At 31.7% G+C, this 22,965-nt stretch overlaps 3 protein-coding genes across 6 annotated transcripts; 2 read left to right on the top strand and 1 right to left on the bottom strand.

Moving 5' to 3' along the window:
* The first annotated feature begins 1,555 nt into the window (after window positions 1-1,555).
* On the top strand, window positions 1,556-12,285 carry LOC105203964 (gamma-aminobutyric acid receptor subunit beta-like). Of its 3 annotated transcripts, none has more exons than XM_026139097.2 (10): window positions 1,556-2,404; window positions 5,626-5,824; window positions 7,340-7,446; window positions 8,032-8,099; window positions 8,679-8,824; window positions 9,022-9,179; window positions 9,441-9,758; window positions 9,977-10,207; window positions 10,281-10,531; window positions 10,819-12,285. In XM_026139097.2, the coding sequence occupies exons 2-10, from the start codon at window positions 5,760-5,762 to the stop codon at window positions 10,969-10,971; spliced, it is 1,497 nt and encodes a 498-aa protein (XP_025994882.1). In that variant the 5' UTR covers window positions 1,556-2,404; window positions 5,626-5,759; the 3' UTR covers window positions 10,972-12,285. The 3 variants fall into 3 exon arrangements, with proteins under 3 accessions (XP_025994882.1, XP_025994881.1, XP_025994883.1); XM_026139096.2 differs by having other exon boundaries at window positions 5,453-5,824; XM_026139098.2 differs by having other exon boundaries at window positions 1,559-2,404; window positions 5,453-5,824; window positions 9,474-9,758.
* LOC105203958 (delta(14)-sterol reductase TM7SF2) lies at window positions 11,834-16,731 on the bottom strand. 2 transcript variants are annotated; one of them, XM_011172922.3, is made up of 9 exons: window positions 16,569-16,731; window positions 15,871-16,041; window positions 15,566-15,776; window positions 15,221-15,486; window positions 14,709-15,051; window positions 14,336-14,634; window positions 13,978-14,231; window positions 13,687-13,814; window positions 11,834-13,608 (listed from the first exon to the last, which is right to left on the bottom strand). In XM_011172922.3, the coding sequence occupies exons 2-9, from the start codon at window positions 16,018-16,020 to the stop codon at window positions 13,325-13,327; spliced, it is 1,935 nt and encodes a 644-aa protein (XP_011171224.1). In that variant the 5' UTR covers window positions 16,021-16,041; window positions 16,569-16,731; the 3' UTR covers window positions 11,834-13,324. The 2 variants fall into 2 exon arrangements, with proteins under 2 accessions (XP_011171224.1, XP_039303076.1); XM_039447142.1 differs by lacking the exon at window positions 16,569-16,731 and adding an exon at window positions 16,339-16,539 and having other exon boundaries at window positions 13,325-13,608.
* A 1,815-nt stretch (window positions 16,732-18,546) lies between these two features.
* Window positions 18,547-22,749, top strand: LOC105203957 (heat shock factor 2-binding protein). Its single transcript, XM_011172921.3, has 6 exons — window positions 18,547-18,796; window positions 18,879-19,059; window positions 19,239-19,357; window positions 19,578-19,682; window positions 20,301-20,566; window positions 22,018-22,749. The coding sequence occupies exons 1-6, from the start codon at window positions 18,758-18,760 to the stop codon at window positions 22,331-22,333; spliced, it is 1,026 nt and encodes a 341-aa protein (XP_011171223.1). The 5' UTR covers window positions 18,547-18,757; the 3' UTR covers window positions 22,334-22,749.
* Window positions 22,750-22,965: the final 216 nt, after the last annotated feature.

Raw genomic sequence — 22,965 nt, 5'->3', positions numbered from 1 at the left:
CGAGAGTTTTGAACAACAAACTGCTCCAAATAAGACACAGATAGATCATTACATTACGAAAATTTGATAATTTCTAATAATTCACTCTTAAGGCAAATAATACAAGTATTGAACACATAAAGAATAATAATACCTGCTGCAACTTAATAAACTCTTAAAAAATAATTTCCTCATTTTCCTCCGCGATGTATATTTGCTAAAACAATAAATGGAATGTCTTCCTCTAAATAGGAAAGTTTCTGGTGTTATAAAAAGTGAGTTTGGGGGAAGCGTTTCCTTGGTTTGGGAACGACTATTGCGAAGATACGGTGCTGTGATTTATCGCTTGCGTTTCCTCACGGACATCTCAAAACTGATCGAAACGCGTCTTCTAGGACGCCGGGCGTTGAAATGATTTCCGACCAACGACGGTGTTGCCGACAGGAAAATTCTTATCGTTCCTGGAGGGTAAGTGAACCCATCCTGCCGGCGGAGACTGCTTATCGATTGTAAATCTAACCGCTATTACGACCTCGCTGCTGAGTTTTGATACATAAAATTATAAAAGCAGATTCCTCAAGATGATAATATTAAAAGAGTGCTCTTAATTATTATTCATTTGTAAATTAATTTACAAAAATGCTTATCGCTGAAAGTTGAAATGTTGCAATAAATAATAATTTTCTTCCTCAAGAGAATTTTCATCTGAAATTTGAATAAAAAATAAAAATTCCATTTTTAACGATGCTCACACAAATTATCCTTTATATTCCGATAAAGTGTTTCAAATCACGACGGTTTACTTATCAGATATCACGATAACGTGTGTGATATGACGCGGAGGAGAATCTTCATTAATGCTTAGCCGAGGATCCATTAATTTAATCTTATCTCCGCGCTCGTGTTTTTTACTCTTATTTTACTCTTATGCGACAAAGAAGTCGCATTCGAAAAATTTTGCTCTCGTTAAAAAGTTGAGAAAATTAGGAACTTTCGAAGATTACTCGCGAATTTGTACATCTTTTTGAGTCATGTTAAATCATGTCTATTATTGAAAAAAATAACAATACACAAAAAAATGGATTGACTAAAAAGATACATAGTTTGCGGTAAAAGGAGCAAATAATTCTGTCCTCTCCACCGAGTTGCATTATTTTCACGTAAGATTTCTTCATGAAGCGATTAGAGAGAACCGATCAATTCATGACGATTCTTGCCGCATAAGCATCAATCGCCTGCATATTTTCATCGCATTATTACTCTAGAAAATTAATAATGCCTTTTCTTGCGTTAAGAAGCGAATATGATGGAATGATGACGATGATGATGATGACGATGATGATGATGATGATGACGATGGTAACGATGGTGACGGTGGAGATGTTCGATCGGCTCACTCTGGAAATCCGATCGCCAGCTGTGTGTCACTAGGTCGACACACGAAGATAGAGTATTAGGTATACCGTGCATGCGCCCTGCGCAAGTCATACGGCAAGTCGCGGGGGAAGCCTGTGGAACGGTGACGAAAGACGAAGAGGGATTCCGAGGAGCGGAAGAGAGTAGCATCAAGGCGATCCGAGAGAGCGCGAGAAGAGGGAAGAGGAGAGAAAGAGACTGAGTACGAGGAAACGAGTAGAGGGACAAACGGGGGTGGAGCGGGGCAATCACACGTGAAAAAGAGGATGCGAGCGAGAGGGACGGAGGACCTGCGAAAACGAGAGCGTGGGAGAGGGAGAATTCGCGAGAACGAGAGAAAAGGGAGTTGTGAATTGTAATAGAGAGACAGAGAGGGAATTGCGCGTTGGCAGGTAGAAGTGAGGGGGATGATTTCCAGACAAGAGAGGGAAAGAGATAGCGAGAAAAAGAGAGAGAGGGAAAACGCGTTTATGGTGAGGAAGTGAAAGAGGGGAGCGAGAATGAGAGAGAGAGAGAGAACGAGAGAGAGGGTCTGAAGAGAGTAATCGACAGTGGATCCGCGTTAGCTACCGAGGGATGAAAGGCAGCAGCCTCCGTGAGGCTCGTGGCGCACAGGAATATCTCGCGCCTACGTTTCAATCCGACAACGAGGACGTCAACGACGACGTGGACGAGGACGAGGACGAGGACAAGGACGTGAACGTGGACGTGGTCTTCAACGCAGAATGATGCTGCGCGACGATCGATGACGCGCTCGTGAGAATTCGATCGCGTCGAGAAGTGACAAGCCGGTGAAACCTGCGAATAGTGGATTCTGCGAATGATAATAACGATCTCGAGAGATCTCGCGATCCTGCGCTGCCAATCGATTTCAAGTTATGACGATGGACCGAGGTGTGTGCGAGTGATAACTCCGGTCAACGACGCGACAATCGGTCTAATAATCATTCTGGTACCGGATCAAGGATGAGATCGTTACGTGTGACGTGATTTCCCTCGGATGCGGCAGGTACTACTGCATGTCATGTAAATCTCAGTAGCAAAAGGAATAATATACAATACTTATCAGCAAATCGAGAATTAATATGTCTACACTGTTAAAAATAAACAGCAAAATTTAATATAACAAAAGCACAGTTTCAAGTAAGTACATTAAAAGGATTTAATGTTGTCAAAAGTGCAATAAATTTCATGCACATATTTTCAGTTATAAATACATTAAATTTAACTTGCGTAACTTAAAAATACATTGAATTCATGACATTTTTAACAGTGTACATAAATATATTTATTTTAGTGGACCTGAGCGAATTTTCATTTGGCTTGCATAAAATAACGTGTAATTTCAATTTTATTAGGCAAAATGTTGCAGCAAATTACCGTTTCTTTGCAAATATTTATAAGTATAGACTGCCGTATAAAATTTTAATTAAATTAAAAATTTATATATATATATATATATATATATATATATATATATATATATATATGCATGTATATGTATGTATATGTATATATAAATTGATATAAAATCTAGACAGTTGTTGAAAATAAGTACTGTAAAGTATCTGCTACAAAGTTTGTCAACAAAAAGTTTACAGGTTTGATACAAAATTTGACATATACGATGGCTGTTACTAGAATACCGGCAAAAATATAACAAAGTTTGATGATAAAAATCAAGCAGAGTTTTAATATATCTGCTATGCAGTTTGACACAGATTGGTGGCAGAAATAGAGCAAAATCTGCGTTCGACAGATCTGCTCGGTTTCTGCCGCCAATCTGCTGTCATGTTTTATTAGCAGATTTTATCAACAAAACACGAGATTAATATGAACACAGTTAAAGCTAATTGACTAACAATTCCTAATCAAAATTACTGCCAATCTGCTAGCAGGTTACGGACAGTTTGTTTAGATAATAGAATAGATTAATTAAAACTCAGTATTGTACGAGTATGTACCATTATGCTTTCCTATTAATTCACGATTTAATTTGTGTAATTCTGTTGTTTGTATAGCAGTATTTTGTTTTTAATTTTTTTTATTTTAAATTTGGCGTGTTGAAGTCTCTTTTCCGTGAGAGTATAAATTCGTTAATTATTTAATTAATATAAATATAATAATTTTATAATTGCTTAATTAATATAAATATTTGACATAAATATTCCACACGAGAGAAGTAAAAATAGTTCAAACAATTCAAAACATCCTTTCTAAAAAAAAAGGATATGTAAGTCAACAAATATATTTCTTGAAATTTGAATAAATTTTGAGGAATTTATTCAGACTTCCAGAAGCACGATTATCGCCTTTTCGTTTTTTTGCTTTTTGGCTTTTTTCCAATTGTTGTCGCTTTTGTTCCCTGCTAATTGGTTCGAATTTGCTGCGCTAACTCCACAAGCGGTCCATCATCATGGAGTTAGGAAATTTGTAGAAATGTGCATTAATAAAAGATTCTTAATGCAATTTATTTTCGAAAAGTTTAAAATAAAAAGTTAAATAGCGCGTGCAAAGGGCGCGTCGGTGGTATCTAGTTCTATAAAATTTTACAAGGGAAATTATTAATTAATAAATTAAATAAAGTAACAGCGCGAGGAAAATATTTTATATTGGTCAATTTCTGTCGAGTACTTGCATAGGATGTCGCGTGCATGAAATATTCCTTGTCAGCAATCTAAAACTCGAACATTAATAAAGCCAACCTAGGGGAGAAAAAAGTCATCCCTTCATTATTTACGGAGTATAAAATTTCGTGACTAACAAGGCACGTCTTTGTCTTGATTGTCTCGGGAAAATAGATTTACCAAAAGTACGTAATTTTGTTGAATATATTTTATGTGTTTTTTTTATTATTTAATACGAATGTCATGTCTATAGAGGCAAAAGTGAGGCCGAAGCCTCGTACGTGCGCAATCTTTGAATAGGAAGTGAATAAAGCGCGAGTTGAAGCACAACGCGATATGTAGACAGCGCGTTATGCACGATTTTATTTTATTCTTATTTTAGTGTATTGTACGTATAATGCTTTATTGCGCCCTTTCGTTATGCTTCATTCTTCAATCTCGATCAATCATGTATAATAATGGAGTTATATCTAGTTTTAATGACTTAATTTTTCGGAAATTTTAGAAAGGAAAACGTTATTGATTGAACAAATAAAAGAGCTTTATAACTTTTTTGCTTTTTCGATTAATAGCGATAAAATATTACGCGATAAAATTAACGATAGCATTAAAATATTAACGCGAATCAGTAGCAAAACAATAAATATTAGCGCAAAAAGCAATAACTTTTATTACTTTTTCTGAGAATGGTAATGTACCATGTAACTCGTTATAATGACAGAGTTACAAATCAGTGCAGTTTAGAAGTAACCATTTTGAAAAACTAACACTAGGAAAAAATTTAGTACTTTCAGCAAAAGTTTTAGTTGAAGCATTATTTAATAGTAGTAACCCAATATTTTACTTTACATGTAACAAAAAATTTAGTTGCTTCTGCGAAATACAGATAAATAAAAAAGAATATTTGTTTATATTGATTATAATAATTTTGTTTCGTACCAAATAAAACTATTTAGTCAATATAAACAAATATTATATGTAAATATATATATATATATATATATATATAAAAAGATAAAATGTTAATAATTGTTTATTTGGTACAAGAACCATTAATTGAATTCAACTCATTTTTTTATTTAATAAATATTTATGTACCGTAAGTCATTGCAACTATCTAAACAAATATTTATCAAAATTTAGTAATTTTTTCTCTCAGTGTACAAAATAAAATATTTGGTTTTAAAATGCTTTAATTAAACAGCTTCTGTTGAAGACACTAAATTCTTTTTTCTAACGTTGACGAAATCTAGTTCAACTCATTGATAATTTTTTTAAATCAAAACAAAATAAATTTAAATAAAATTAAATCAAGTTTAGTTTAAATACAGAAACGCATAGAATTTGCAAAATAAGTTTGTAAAATAAGTCTTCCATGGATCTTTTTCCGGATCTTTATTCGATGAATTAATTTTTACCCCTCCAAATAGACTTATTGCAGAAGCGGGAAATGTTACCGTGGGACTTGTCCCGCGTATTGGATAACTCCGTGAGTGCGTGTTTGAGTAGAATACATTGCGTGTGGCATGTATACGGGGTCAAGGGTAGCGACAAGCAGGCAGGAAGGGTCGATGGGCGCTCTTCCCTTCGTCTGTGATTGCAGAACAGCAACGCTGGCGGCATCGAGCCGGTTACAGGGATGCCGAAGGGATGCGAAAATACCGCGAGATGACGTTCTCCATCGCGCTCGTCGTTCACTGACGCAATCCCGGTCGGATAACGAAGACGATTGGTAGGATGCTGCCGCGCGGGCTGCCGCTGATCGTCCTTCTCTTCGTGCAGCTGCGTCATCGTGTCATCTGGTAAGCATCGTCATTCGAAAATCCTCGCCCCTAACAGTGGAATATCGCGAGGGGTAACAAGTCTTAATGTTTTCCCACCGTGTTCCAATTGTAGAGCACGTGTAACGTATTCTTACACTCACATTCTGGCAGAATGTAATAAGGGCAGCTTTTTTACAAACGTAGCATATAAATTGTCCCCAAATTAAAAAATAAAATAAATATAACATTTTTATATTAATAACATGTAAAAATTAACCCACTTTAAAAAATATAGATTATTAAAAAATGTAATTTTCTCTCTTCCTGAAATCTTCATATAACTGAAGCACTGATATTTAAATAAAATTGTAGCTCTAAAAGAAACTCTGAGTCTAATTATCAGAAAGATTTGATCCGTGTCATACGTTAAAACCTTTTTAAACATTTCAAAGAAAAGTCGACTTCTGATTCGATCATTCAGCGAATATCAAACTGTTCTTAAAATATTTCAATACAATCTAAAGTGCAAATATAAAATTTAAAATGCAATTTGGGTAATAATATCTTAATAAAAAAAATAATGTTGCGCTTCTAAATTAATATTATATAAAATGCAGTAAACAAAATTGATATATAATAAAAAAATTGATATAATGATAGAAAGTAAATTGACATAAATCAAAATACGAAAGAAAATTAAATACAAATTAGAAAATAATTAGATACCTGAATTGAGATTGACGTGCTACATGGGCGATTATTCGAGCAATTAGCGTTCCAATCAGTCCGCTGTACACAAGGAGGAACAGCAAAGCTCCATTTTCCGGGCAAAAGATGAATCTGATAATTTTTTCTGAACAATGCCGCATGCGAAATCTTTTCGCTAACTTTTTCTCAAAGTGAAGAATATTATGATCGCAAGAATAATGATCGCTATAGACCAGACCAGATCGACAGTGCCCGAATTGGACAACGGAAGTAATTTCCCGAGACGTTCCATTATTTCCTTCCTGTCCATGGTTTTCTTCGGCGTTTATACGTATTAATTTCGATATCGTTTATCTTAATTATGAGTATTACATTTTCATTGCGCTATTGTACATCACATCGCATATATATCTACATATAACATTTGTATTTTATATAAAAATATAATTCGCTCATATAAATAAAAATATTAGACTAACCTTGGATAAATGATTTAATAAACTGACACATCATGGAATTTTGTCACGGAATTAGGACATGTTTAATAGAAATGAACGTCGTGAATGTCTTCTTACACCGTAATCCGGGGCATACTTCAAAATCTGGAGCTTTTGTTTAAAATATTGGAACATTAAATCTTGTCAATATTCATACTTAATTATTCTACCAATGTATAATACGTTAATTAATATTGTAAAAGATATGTATGTAATATTAAATTCCATTTATAAGACTGCCAAAGCTATTCCGGTCGATTCAATATTCATTTAACAATATACTCGTTACTAAAGCTATTTTAGAAGCTCTAAGCCCTATCGATAATTTTTGGAATTTCGCACTTCACAGGGCTTCCCTAAAGAATACCGGGATGTCCGATAGACTGGAGAACGTTACGCAGACAATTTCGAGGATACTCGATGGCTACGATATCCGATTAAGGCCGAACTTTGGCGGTAAATCGATCGATTTCTCTCTCTCTCTCTCTCTCTCTCTCTCTCTCTCTCTCTCTCTCGCTGCACGTTTTGTTAAAAATTACTCCGTATATTAAGCTTTTTCACAAGTTCACAGCGAATTTATAGTCTGTAAAATTATAATTATATTAATATAATTATTATATCATATAACATTTTTATGTATAAAAATCTTAACAAACATATGCAATTTAAACTAAAAATATATCAAATCAAAATAAACTTTACAAATGAAGCTATCGCTCATATTTGAGTTTCGAGTCATACTTGATAGAATAAATTTTAAAATGAAGTTCAAAAGCGATATAGAAAGCTTTTAATAAAGTTTTCCACGTCATTCAACCAGGCATGATCGCAATCAGTACTTTTAATTGAACGTGCAACAAGGGGAAGCAATTTTCCGATATTATCAATAGATTAGACAAAGACTTTAAACTATATTTTTTCCCCTGCATTTTCGCATGCACATCATAAATAGTAAAACACATCTTAAAAAGTAGAGAAATTTGAATTCTCATCTTTTGGTAAAAATATTTAAAAAAATTAATAATAGATTATTCTTTAAAGGCGATCCATTGTTAGTTGGAATGGATCTCACCATTGCGAGTTTCGACGCGATCTCAGAAGTCAATATGGTGAGTAAATGAAATAACAAAGATATTTATTGTATATACAAAAGTATTCCGTGGCAGTAATAATTTTTAATTCACTTGTTTAATAACTTTAATATAAATGTATTTTCTTTATCATATAAAATTAATTTTGTCAAATTAAAAAAAATATGTTAAAGTACTATCTTGCGTCTTTGATTTTTATTACTTTAATCTTGTGACATATGTATGTGAATCGACCGTTTGCTTACGTTGCATTGGAGACGTTTGTATTGGAACATGATGTATGTGCACAAGTCAGAATACAAAATTCGTTCTCTCACCGACATTTATAACATCCTCACGATTCGTAAATCGATTCGTGTATACATATCCCCAAGGCGCGGATAAACCACATTCGACATGCATCTAACAAAGTTTCTTTTTTTTTCTTTTATCGACGATCGTGTTGAAACATATTATATTTTCGAGAGATATCTTTTTTATATTCCCCTTTTTCCTTGAAAACAATCAAATAAATTATATACGTTTCACATAATTCGTTTTAATTAATTATAATAACAAGCATTTTATTAGCGACATTAATCATTATTTACATCCCAGGATTACACAATAACGATGTATTTAAATCAATATTGGAAGGACGAGAGACTCGCCTTTTCACATAAGAATGAAGTGCTGACGTTAAGTGGCGATTTCGCGGAAAAGATTTGGGTACCGGACACATTTTTCGCCAACGATAAAAATAGGTAATATAAATATTAGAAATAAATAATAAAAATAGGTGCACCGATGAATAAATTATTGCGACATTCCAAAAATCCTTGCTGAACGATTCATAGTTATTTTTTTATCTTTTACTCTTAAAGATATTTTTTTTCTTTATTTACTTCTTCATCTTTCTTTAGCTTTGTTTTAACATATCGTTTTACCGAATTTATTGCAGCTTTCTGCACGATGTCACTGAGCGTAACAAACTCGTTAGATTATCTGGTGACGGCTCGATCACATACGGCATGAGATTCACAACGACCCTGGCCTGCATGATGGACCTGCATTACTATCCCCTCGACTCGCAAAATTGCACGGTCGAAATCGAAAGCTGTATGTATTGAAATATGCGTCTACGATCGAATGTATAGCATTTACTAAATTCTTTTTTCATATCGCTTTACATAAAAAGCTAAGAAATCATGATAAAACTTGTAAAATATTCTTTATCTTTTTGCATTATGATTTTTTTTGTATATTTTTTTGCAAAAATTATAATCATTGTAACTAAAATAATGTCGTCTAGGATAAAAAATACCAGTTATTTAATATGGATCGATAAATAAAAGAAAATTGAGTCCTGATAAATTACAGATTATTCTGAATTACGCTGTTCTGAATGCTCAGATGGATACACGGTGCTCGACGTAGTAATGTTCTGGAAAGAAACTCCTGTTCGTGGAGTCGAGGAGGCAGAATTACCGCAATTTACAATAATCGGTTACGAGACCAACGATCGAAAGGAGAAGTTGGCAACGGGCATCTACCAGAGGCTCTCGCTAAGCTTCAAGCTCCAGAGAAACATCGGATATTTCGTTTTTCAAACGTACCTGCCAAGTATTCTAATCGTGATGCTCAGCTGGGTTAGCTTCTGGATCAATCACGAAGCTACCAGCGCGAGAGTAGCCCTCGGTAAGCTTAAAAAAATATATACAAATTTCGTTTAATTAATTAAAAAATTCAATTGCCATCAAATTAAATTAATATAAATTTTGTTTCTTTCTTTTCAAGAACTTTTAACTTTCCGAGCTTTAACTTCTAACAAAAAGAGGCTATAAAAACAATTTTTTCTCATTAAATTTATTAGGCAAGTGTAATAAAGGATGTATAATTTATTCTCTTTTTTACAGGCATCACGACTGTATTGACCATGACAACAATATCGACGGGTGTTAGAAGCTCACTGCCACGGATCAGTTACGTGAAAGCTATCGACATCTACCTGGTGATGTGCTTTGTTTTCGTGTTCGCGGCTTTACTGGAATATGCGGCGGTCAATTATACGTATTGGGGCGCCAGAGCGAAGAAGAAACCCAAGAAGAAAGATACCGACGAGAAAAAAATACTATGTTCTAAGACAGGTAATCGAGCCGAATTTCTAAAAGTTCATATTATTCTCTAGCCTATTCGAATTAATCCGCGATTTCTTTTCAGGGAGCAAAGCCAGCTCACCTTTCCCTGGCTCCACGGACGCGGATATCATTGAGCTTCAGGACCTCAGAATGTCGCCTCTACCGAGCATTAGAAATAGGTCAGGCTTAGTCAGCACTTCATTGGGAGTCGGAAAGGATCATGATCCGGCCAAGTTTCCGCCGAGTTTTCGCATTTCCAGATCTGCCGCTTACAATACGTACGGACGAAACAGCGGTCTCAGGTACAGAGGTCCGAGACCGCACAAGCCAAAGGTATACAAAGGCATTTCTTAAATAAACGCAACTATATAGAAAATATTTTAGGAATGTTTCAAACATAATCGCGACCCCTTACGTTTCACATTTTTGTGAAAGATATTTATGTAAGCTCGTAAAAAATGTAAGGACTTTCTGGAGTCTCCTAAAGTTCAAATTTAAATTTTAGAGGAAAATTAAAAAAATTTAGGAGTGAACCTGAAAATTCTTTTTTTTTGCGGATATAAGTAACGATTTTATAAACACATTTTTTTTAAGTCTAAAGTTGCAAACGGATTTTGCAGATGTTACACGCTCTACGTAGAGGAGCTTCTGTGTTACGTGTGTCGATGCCAAAGATCAAGGACGTAAACGTGATAGACAAGTATTCGCGGATCATCTTCCCGGTCAGCTTTATGCTGTTTAACGCCGTGTATTGGACCTTCTACTTCTTTTGAGCGGCGAACAGATAATTAGAAATCGAATATCGCTCAGCCTCGTATACGCCTAAAAAGGACCAATCAATTCGGGAAGATCCTTTCAAGTTTTCTAACATGACCATCGAACAATGTGCAATATTTTTCACGAGGACGAAGGTCCACCGAATACCAGCAGGTGATGAAAGTACTGAATCGAAAGTACTGCCATGAAACATTTATTGATAAAAAAGTAGAACAGCGGAGGACTTGTGTGTGCCAACAGCATTTACGAGATTTTATTAATTAGAAAGTATAAGCAATAATTAAGCAATACGAATGAGCGACAATATGTTCCTAATGAAGCATGATGCTTTGTCATGTTCGAGAAGGGTCAATAAATAGGCACTTGAATGACATTTGCGGTGATATCGAGAAACGACATGCATAGGAGTAAGATATTTGTGCTCGTGATGATAAAAGTGATCTAAGTCATACATTTTATTCTCGAAATAAAATGTTTTTATATTAAAAAGATTTTTCTTTCTTTAGATCGAGAAATATTACTTAATGATTTAACAAAATATAAAAAGTATATTTCTCTGTCAATTTTTTCTGCAACGACATAGTTTTAATTATATAAAACCGAATATATTATTTTTTATTTGTGACTTGATTTACTTTTATAATTATCATTATGCAAAATAGTTCTCCGGCACTCAATTGCACAAAGTAGATTTAAGATCGACTGTCATAAGCGCGAAATTAACGGGTCAAATTATAAGTTTAAATTTAAATAAAATAACGCAACTAATAAAATTGAAACAAGATATCGACGTAATACATTATGATTTAAAGAAATGCAATACATAAACAGGTAGACAATTAAACGTCATTTTTTCTATACATTATATAATTGTTTTTATAATTGTCATTTTTAATCATACAATTTACGGTATAGATTATCAGATACCATTACGTACACAAACTTGAAAGATATTTTTCTTAAAAATGTGCAATAAAATGTTCGAAGAGTATTATGTAGAGAGAGTACATTTGTGGCTTAACGACAATTTCTAAATATAATTTTAAGAAATAAATATAAAGCTATAAAATAATGAATAAATATGTATAATAATCTGGGCGATTAAATTGCGAATAGATTTACAGATACACAAAAATTTGCTTTCGTTATTTTACAGTGAGGCGTATCTGCCATTTCGAGAAATCTTCATTTTTAGGAGTAATAGTACTTCTTAGACATAGAAACATATAAAATAGAGGATATTCTCTATTAACTATTGGCTAAGACACAATGAATTATGGCGTGAGAACAAACTTTTGTTTAATAATTATGTTACAGATGAATGGATCAAACGGACATATTTTTAACAATCCAATTTAACGTGATTGTTTTTATAATTAGATGTACATGTATATATACGAGCAGTTTAATAAAAAATAAGTGTACAAATATATACTACATATTTTATATATTAACAACCCATCTAATTTTTAATGTTTGTTTAATAAGTTTAAGTGACAGCAATATTTTTTTTATTTATGACCATTTTGCATTGTAGCTTCCTCATAACAGCAACTTGTTAATTTTATTTAGAAATTTAGAGCAATAATCCAGTTGTGTTGCTTCATATACATGAGTTTCTATTATAGACTATTTAATCTAAAAATATATGTAAACTATTCCAGACTTCGTAGTCCAATACTATAATTATATTTCTATCTGCTGAAGACAACTACATTAGAATTACAAGATAAACACGAGAAAATAAACGAGAATACATTTTATTAAAAAAAAAATGTCTTTTAAGGAAACTGCTTATAATTTCTACATAATCATATGATAAGATTGTACACTTATACATGTCTAATATATAAAAGTATAAAATTGCTTAAGTAATTTGTATCTTCAAGTTTGTAATGCTCGATATTACAGGCACATGTTTTAACAAATATTTACGATACACACATATATATATATATATATATATATATATATATATATATATATACTTATCCTACAAATACATAAGTTTTCCTCTCTTTATCAAAACATGTGACATTGCCTTGTTCACTTCTCATCACATGTATGGAGATTCATATCATAAATTTATATATGTATTTAAGTTGTACATATATATTTATCTTCTCTCTCTAATGTGAAATCATTTCTTAATTATCAAAATATTTTTAGCTCTCATCTAATTCTACATTTGTGTACTTTATAATACTATTATATCACCCTATCTCATAAAAATAATGTGAAATGCACGAATAGAGATCTTATAAAATGTAAATGAGCATTACCTTCTGCAATAACTCTGATATATAGAATTTTGGAATTTAAAAATACCTCGCTACACGTTTTATTGCCTTAAAATATACGTTTCAAGATCATGTACTTTACACGCGAACAGTACTGTTCCCAAGCATATCCATAGCGCATCTGACAACGTCTATTGTCTCTTATGGCTCTATAAGCGAGCACTAACGTGCAGCAGATTGCTGTATAATATGGTAGAATATCCTTTGCCAAGCCAATACTCGCGACAGACCATTGCATTATGATGTCACCCAAATAATTGGGATGTCTCACATAGCCCCATAAACCAGACAACATCAACTTCTTTCCACGTGATGTCGGGATAGTTTCCGAATCTGTAATTTCAAGAACAAATATTAATTTTCATCAAAAAAGGAAAAAAGCAGTAATTATTGCACTGCTTTTACACTTACAAGGTACTGTTGGTGAAACTGGATTCTTTCTGAACTCGTCTTTCCGCAGGTTACTAGTCCTATACAAAGCATATCCTACTACGAAGCTCAAAACAGATATACCAGCAAAATAATAGTTAAGTTTCATCCTGAAAATACATTAAATAGAAATATTATTAAAGATAATGCATTGATATATATATATATATTGTTTCATCCTGAAAATACATTAAATAGAAATATTATTAAAGATAATGCATTGATATATATATATATATTTTTTTTTTTTATGTATATGTTAATTAAACTTACTTCTGATATAATAGAAATCTTGTAGTGAGAGTCGTCAAGAATGGATACAATAAGTGACTAACACATGTCATATATCCAGTTCCTTCGTACATTATTGTAAAGGATGTAAAGATAGTGGTTTCGTATATTAATCCATGTATAACATAAAATAGCTGCAACAAGACAGCTAATAATGTGGCTACATCAAGTTTCTGAATATTTAGAGTTTTTATGTCGCCAACAGCTTTAATCGCAATGGCTATGTTTATGATTAACTGAAAAATAAAGCATAGTTTTAATTACATTCAAATTTTAATTACTTTATTTTATACTGTATAATTCGTTTGCAGCAAAAATAAAAATATAAAGTAATTATTACCGTGCCAATGAGAGAAGCTCGTATTAACAGCAGCTTAATGTCCAAAGCACCAATACGCGGATTAATCTCTCTGCCCTGCCAAAAATTATATATCTTGCTGTTGGTTGACGCATATATATTTAGATTGATTACTGAAATCTTTCCTGCCTTGATATACAATCCCATAGCTAAAATCGTTCCTACAATCCAGCCACTGATCGACAGCTGCACAATATTATTCAGAATGTAATCACTAATTGGTATATTCAAATACACACATAAAGCAAGTCCAATTATCGCCACTATAGCGCTCAAAAAGCCTGAAAAATTAAAAAAAAAAAAATGTTATATAATATATAATCATACAAAAAATTGCACATTATAGAATATGTACCATTTACGCGATACTGAAGTCTGCCTATTTTACTCTGCTGTCCATTTATGATTTTTCCGATCGGTATAATTGAAATACAAGCCAATGATGTTAAAAACGCAACGTACGACAATGCATGTAGGTTTATGTAAGACTTCCAGTCAACAGAAAGTTTTACAAGTGCAGTTTTGCATTGTCCTTTTGAACACAAGAGTTGTGGCAAGATTATAGACAATGGTAATATAAATACGAGAAAAGATGTCCCGATCCATCCGCCCCATTCTTGTGGTTTGTCAACTCTGTGTATCTCTTTTTCACGATTCATCACTGTTTCCCATTGTTCGCTTTCTTCTTTTGTCACATCCTAAGAAAAAGGTAATTAATGATAATAAATAAAATATTATTCTATTGGAAAAATTAAGAAAAAAACTATATGTAAAGAATATTAAAAATGTTGAAATAATATATTATTAATGTATCTTTACATACATTTGTTTTATTTTTCAAGTTTTTTGTTTAAATTTAAAACATACTTGATCTCTTTGCATTGAATATCCTCTTTCTTTTTCTCCTGGAGGATAATCTTGTACATAATTTTTTCTTTCTACTGGAAGCGAGGAGGCTCTATCAATACTTCTTGTTAGTATAGTTGATTTATATTCTTGATCAGCCTTCAGAAGTGTTGGTCTGCGCGTTACCGACATAATTTCCCTCTTCATGCGCATATGCAAAGGCAACGATTCAGTTGGACTTTCCTCCAGTGCCTTTGCGTCGCTTCCTTTATGATTGCTCATTTTATCTATTTGTAAATCAGATAAATTTGCATGTGATTACCAAACGTACGTGATAAGTGTCAAATACAGCACAAGCATACTTACCGCCTTCAACATCTATGCGAGATAGAGATATTTTAGCGAGTCGTGTGCTACGAATGGGTAATTTCCTAGATGTCGAAGTTGGAGATCTCCCAGGCGATTTAGTCACCTGTCTTGCTGGTGATCGCCTACTTGGTGATCTCCTACTAGGCGACTGTCTCGATGGGCTTTTTCTTCTGCTTGCTCTGACTGTAGTTCTCCCTGTTCTATCAGCCTTCAGGCATAAAAAAAGTATACAAGATCTTCAAATTCATCCAACATTTTTTGTACCCCTTAATAATATTCCGTTATCAATTATAAACAATTACCTTTATATCATTTTCTCTAACAGTATGCTCGACACCAGTTTCAAAGTGTATCTTATATCGATCGCCTCTGACATTGAGAATTTTCCCTTTATAATATTCAGAAGTATTTGGATGCTTGGCAAGGACTTCTTCACCCTCGGTGAACTTCATTGTGAGATTTATATGTGAGCTCTATACAAATTTACACAATTAACTCAAAATCTAATTAAAAATGTTTATTAATAAAATAATCTGTTTGGTTTAGCTAATTAAAATTTTTTAGCCCAATATTATATTTATGTGTTATATAAATGTGTGAGAAATAAACATCACACACACATATATATATATATATATATGTATACATATACATATGTGTGTGATGCCGAGAGTAATTAGTAGAAAATCAAAATAATAAGATCAACTGGGCTTGTATAAACCAGATTTAACGCAATCGCGACTAAAAAACAATCGTTTATTGCCTCGTACGTGTGCACAAGAGCCTCGATAGCAGAGAGACGCTGGAATTCGTTCGGTCGAAAAGCGCGGGGTGCCGCGTAAGTTTCGTAACCGCCCGTTCGAAGGCTACGTAAACGTAAACGATCGCGTGGAATCGGGGGCGATTCGCGGGAAAGTGTCGGCACGCGTCCTCTCGGAGCTCTTGATCAGTACGCGTCCACGGGAGCTTCTCTTTCCTGACTCACAGATGCTCTACTCACCGTGCTCTGCGTTCTCAAATGGTCGGTTCCACTCCGTAGATACCCACGATGCCGTGAAAAATAATAAAACTTCCACAAGTCGTGAGGTTACGCCTGATACCGCTTTGGCGCATCGTAGTACCGATGGGGGAGGGACGCGTGAGCGCGGGACCCAAGCACGCAGGACACGCACGCAGAGCGTTCCGCAACTCATTCAATGGAGACCACGCGGGAAATCGACCCCCGCCGTTAACAGTACGGTGCGTTCGCAATTCACGCGCGTCCGTGCACGGGCCTTATCTTATCGCGACGAACGGAAGCCACGCCGTGATTCAACGGTCTCTCGCACGGCACGTTACGATTCTTTACGATCAGCTTGGAATTTAGCGTGTCGCTCGAAGATGACTTGAGAAATTTATAGAGATTTTATACTCTACATTTTTTTATCTCTAGAAGCAATCCTTAGGGCTTACGCACAATAGAGGAAAATTTGTATGATATAAAAACTAATTTATAATAAAAAAGATTAAACAGAACATAATGAACAAATAAATATTTAATAATTAGTACAAAATAATTCTGAGAGTTAATATACTGTATATTATATAAAATAATATAGTATATATTATAGTACTTATATAGTATTATTTTATCATATTATTTTATTTTATTAAGGTATAATAAAGTGATTGCAATCATTATAAAATATTGTGATAGAAATTTTATATATATAATGTAAATATTTTTTTTAATATGAATCGATACTTATTGAGCAAAAAATATTGGATCAATAAATTATGTCGAAAACAAGACATATATAAAAAAAAAAGATTTCATAGAAGGTTTCTATGTTGTTAGAAAGGAATAAATAATAATAAAATTAATTTTCAAAAAAATCAATTTTTAAGGTCGTATAAAAGTCATTGCAATTCTTTTAAATAGAATTATATAAATTTTTTACATATAATGATTCCTCGAATTATTTTGCATATAAATATATTAACGTAAAGTTATCGAAAAATTAACACAATATATTTTATATTTTATTCTGGTATATATTTCTACATAAAGTATATATCTTGTAAACTATAACTAATTTTATCTTATTACTTTCATATGCAAAAATATTAAGAGCACAAAACAATTATATATAACTCTTATTTTCAAGATATTTTACCAATTCGAAACTTTTGACTCACCTTAGATATGAGAAGCGATGCCACATTTGAAGAGACAAAAAACTTATGTATTTATAAGATAAATATATAATGATATATTCTTATTAAGACATGTACTTATAATATCGAGCATAAACTTGAAAATACAAATTAACTCAGAAATTTTATATTTTTACATATTTGACATGCATAATTATAAATTTTATAATACGGATAAAATTCTTTTTATGATTTTATATTCTACGTATTTTGATATTTGTGTCTTTTAATTGCATTTATATTATTATTATGAAAGTATAATTATAATTATTACAATATGTAAATTGCAAATATAGTAAAATTTTATAATTATAAAGTATTAATGATTAATATTAACAGTACATTATTATCTTTTCTCTTTTAATGATATTTAAAAATAAAATGATATTTAAAAATAAAATGATATTTAAAAATGATATTTAAATATCTCATACTATATATTCAGAGTATAAGTATCTTGAGATAATATAATTCGTGCTTCTTTTTATGAGATTGCGCACGTGTAATTGTACATACAATCTGTCTGATAACTTAACCAAATGCAGTTGAAGTCAACGCGTGCTATTAAAAGCAGAAATTTTTCAGACACATTAAAGATTAAAACGTTAATTTTCGTGAAATCTTCTCCTATAATGAAAAAAAGTTCAAAGATTTAATTAATTGCTTTGAATGACAACGTTCAGTCGGTGTATGTCAATTACAATTTTCATAATTCTTAATACTTAGAGACACATCATTAATACATGATCCTCCATTTCAAAGTTATATCTGGTTATAATGGTTCTATCATACGTAGAAACGAATAAAGGTAAAGTTGCATTACCATTAATCGCGGAATTAATTAGGTTACAGAGACATCAACAATTAAAATTGTGACGTTACAAACGTGTTTGTCACATTGCAGTGGAATTCAGCGAGTAATCTAAAAAAAAGTTTATATACAACGATTGCCCGCATATTGTTTCTCTTTCTCGATAACGCAAAAGCGCACACATGGACGAATTTAATTCAGAAGATGAACACGAGCTCCTAGTGCGTTCGCATATCATATTGCGTTTATCGCGTATATAATTTTCATTCACTTGCGATATTAAAGTCTCTTCGAACCTTTCAGAATTCCTTGGAGACAATTTTGAGCTCTACTGAACGTAACCTGCACGAATTCATAGACGACATCCCACAGATTTTTGCGACTGACAATTTCAAAGCTGTGTCTCACAAAGAGGAGACGAACGGAGAAAAGACACATAAGCTTTTCGATAAATTGTCAACGTCGTCCGTTGGTGTGTCAAAAGGTTGCATTCTTTACACATACACAAAGAGAGATTTTAATTTAACGTCATGCTAAATGTGATGCAAAATATTGAAAGTAGATACGTTGAAAACGATTTATCATTAGACGCGATGCTTCATTGTACGAAATCTTGTTACATTTCTGTGCTTGACTGAAATTAAATATCGGATTTATTCATAGATAGTGCAAAAGATATTGCAACACTGGAATTAAAATGCGAAGAGCTGCATGATCAGATTGGACGTCTAACGAAAGAGAAAGAAGACGCGTTCGAAGAAATAGAACGACTGAAAGATCAAGTAAAACTTCGTTGTCTCGATATCGACAGATGCTATTATCTCACGTTCCCATTAACTTTAACCAACGTTCATTATTTTGATCGTGTTTTCTCGCGCTTGTATATTTCGTTATAAATATTGAATATTATTTACTCGTTCATTACTTAAAATGAAGTATTTTCATTATTCATTTTCTAAAAATACCATTTGCTAATTTGCTTGTGTGTTCGTTATCGTGTAGATATTAAGTCAAAGTACGTATTGCACAAGCCTTGGTGCAGTATTAGGTAACTTGACGTGGCGTGCTTCTAGATTTCCGCAAATAGTCGACGCTTGGTTATCGAAAGTAAGTACATGTTAATAATATTGAGTAAAATAGCTAAAATTTCTTGCAAATTCGAAATGGGAAAAGATAAAGGACAAAAATTTCCAAAATACACAGACGTGTGATATTGAAAGTCTTTCTACATTACACGGAAAGAATAAGTTTGTTGAAATACAGATCTGAAAATAATTATATTAAACCATTTAAAAAAATTGTAACAGATATTGAACTTGGTTGCTAGAATGTCAAAACTCAATTATTTTAATGGCCCAACATAAAATTATTTTCTAATCTGTATTTAATTAAAGTTATAGATGTTATGTAGTTATAAATAATTTATATTTTTAATTAAATGTTAAAATTATATTTAAAAAGAGTATATATATATTAAGAAAAATTATATGCATTTTTAGAGAACGTGTTTAAGTATACATTTAAATAATCCTCGTGTACTAGAAGTATTAATTATTAAATTCTAAATATTTTTACTTAATTAAACAAATTTAATAAATACAGAAGATGTATTTAAATATATAATATATAATTAAACAAGTTCTGTACAAATGCATATATCTTCTTTAAGTATGTTAACCGTTTTGTAAATGTAACAAAATTATCAGTCTTGTAATGTTGTCGTAGTTTCAGAGTAAAATAGGAGAATTCTTGTCGATAGTGAACGGGACTTTTGGCGCATTTGTTGATACTTATGGAAGCGTATTTCCTCCTGCAAGCAATATCGAGTATCAATTTGTAATGGGACTGCTCGGTATCGTCACTAATATATCCGCGAGCCCGGAAGGTCGTGAATTTTTAATTACAAATTCCAGCGGTACGGAATTCGTGCAGAAACTAATTAAACTAACGCCTGAATTGCCGTTAGTTCCCGAGACGGTATTTTTAAAAAGGTACATGCACGTTTTAAAAAATTATCTTGCCACGTATCTTTATAGCTATTTTCACGTGAAAAGAATAGTTTTGCTAAAGTATCTAATTTTAGTTTAAAGTTAGCTACATACAGATTTGAAAACAATTTTGTCATTAAAATAATTATGTAATGTTCAAGCATGATTGCAACAAATTTTGAATATTTTAGCAATCAATTTAAGTGTCCTACATATTTATTTCGATGCTCCTATACGATTATCTGTGATATTTAATAAAATTATTTTCAGAGCTGTATCTAATGTGAATTTATAGACATTTCAATAAAATCATCCTTTTCTCGTGCCTATCCAGCCAACACAGAGAAGATTCCGCATTCCTATATATTCTCTATAGCTCTTCCTACGCAAATATTTTTAAATGAATATTCTAATATTCTTACAGAATATATGAATCTTCTCTGCAATTTAATTCCGAATATTAATAATTAAATAACATTATATTTGTCCAATGGAATATTCTCCAAATTTTACTTTTCAAATATTCAAAAATCTTGAACAGAATATTAAAAAAATAATAATTACCATGTCAAATCATGCACAAAATATTTTATATGTAGAAATAATTTTGAAGAATTTTATTAGGATAGCTAAGATACTGTAAAACATAAGATAACATAACTTTTAAAAACATAAGAATAAGCTCAAGAAAGCTTTTTCAATCGTTGAAAAAAAACTTTTATGAATATTCAATTTTCTTAGGTAAATGGAAAACCTATTCTATGAACTAATATGTGCTGGATATATGTCCCAGTTATCTTATCTATTTATCTTTCTTCACGATTTTCATAAACATTTTACATTTTATTTAAAAAATGAAAAACATCGACAATAACTCGAAAACAGAGGATTAGAATTGGATAAGTTAATATATATATTTTTTAACTAAACGAAGTTAATGGCTTAATTTAGTTAAGTTATTACACGAAAAAATAAATGAATTAAAAGTTATGTTAAAATTAAATCAACTTAAGTTAGATTAAAAGTTAATTTTGAAAAGCATTATTCATATTAAATTAGAAATTCTTAAGTTTTTAAAGTTAAATTATTCAAAACAAAATAGAGATCAGAATATAAATCATCAAATAAATTTAATATTTTATTTGTAAAATAAATTTATATAAAATAGCAAAAAAAATATTTTATAAGTAGGAATGTATTTTTTTCTATTCTAATCTTTTTTTACATAAATTTTTAACTTAGGAAAAACATAAATTAAAGTACTTCAAAAAATAACTAATTAAAGTTAAAAATTATTCTCATTCAAAATTAAATCATTCAAAACCATTCAAAATCATTTAGCTAACATAAGTTTAAAGTTATTAATTTTTAAACCTTTATTATTTAACTTTTTAATTATTTACTACCTAAATCTGTACAGGATATACATCTTTAAAGTTCGGTTGCAATTGCAGATTAACGTTAATGATCCTGTACAACGTGAGCATGAATAAGACTGGTTTGCAATACCTGCTCGGGTCACAAATAGGAGACGCGCTAAGTCATTATTTACATGATGAAGCGTCTTCGGAAGAGATGCAGTATCTCTGTCTTCGCGTTTTACAATCCGTCACTTATGATCTCAAGGAACCGAAATACGTTCAAGATTTAACCACAGCAATTCCCATCGAAAGAATCGAGACGCTAACGTCCGCAAAACGAAGTGACATAAGCGGTGCTGCAAAACAAGTTGTAAAATTTTTACGGCACAATCAAAAAATTATGAAGTGATTATTAAAATTAAAAGCGTTCCGAACGAGTGCGTCATCTTTTATAATTCATATATAAACATACGTATAAATAATAAAATGTTTAATACGTTTAAATTTCTTCATAAGAATGATCATTAAATTGCAGTTAATTTCAGACTATTCTTAAAAATAATTTTAAAGTTTTAATAAATGGATAATTAACTATCAGAAACAATTTTTTTGTATTTTACAAAACGTTTCATTATATATTTAAAATATATTAATTAAGTGTAATAATAATATTGGTTACAATGCTACAAATATTTTTATTATTATAACATTCTTAACGTACATGCTGATGCATCAAGTCATTTTGTTTGATTTTGGCTTTTATAATTAAGCTGCAAGTTACATTGTATATATAAATAAAATTAAAGCTTTAATAAATAAAATGCATGAAACCAATTTTGTATATATTACATAGATTATGCAATACACATATTATACATACACATTGCAACATGCTACAAATATTTTTATTATAATATTTTTAATAATACTTTTTTAATTTTTACATTATTATATTTTATATATATATTTTTTTGATGTATCAAACTCGTTAAATTTTCGTTTTATTTCAATTTTTGATTTTGTAAATTAACCCTCAAATTA

Source organism: Solenopsis invicta, chromosome 3, assembly GCF_016802725.1.
Source record: "Solenopsis invicta isolate M01_SB chromosome 3, UNIL_Sinv_3.0, whole genome shotgun sequence".
Lineage (NCBI taxonomy): Eukaryota > Metazoa > Arthropoda > Insecta > Hymenoptera > Formicidae > Solenopsis > Solenopsis invicta.
Note: the sequence above shows the minus strand (reverse complement) of the source record. Positions and strands in the feature narration are given on the sequence as shown.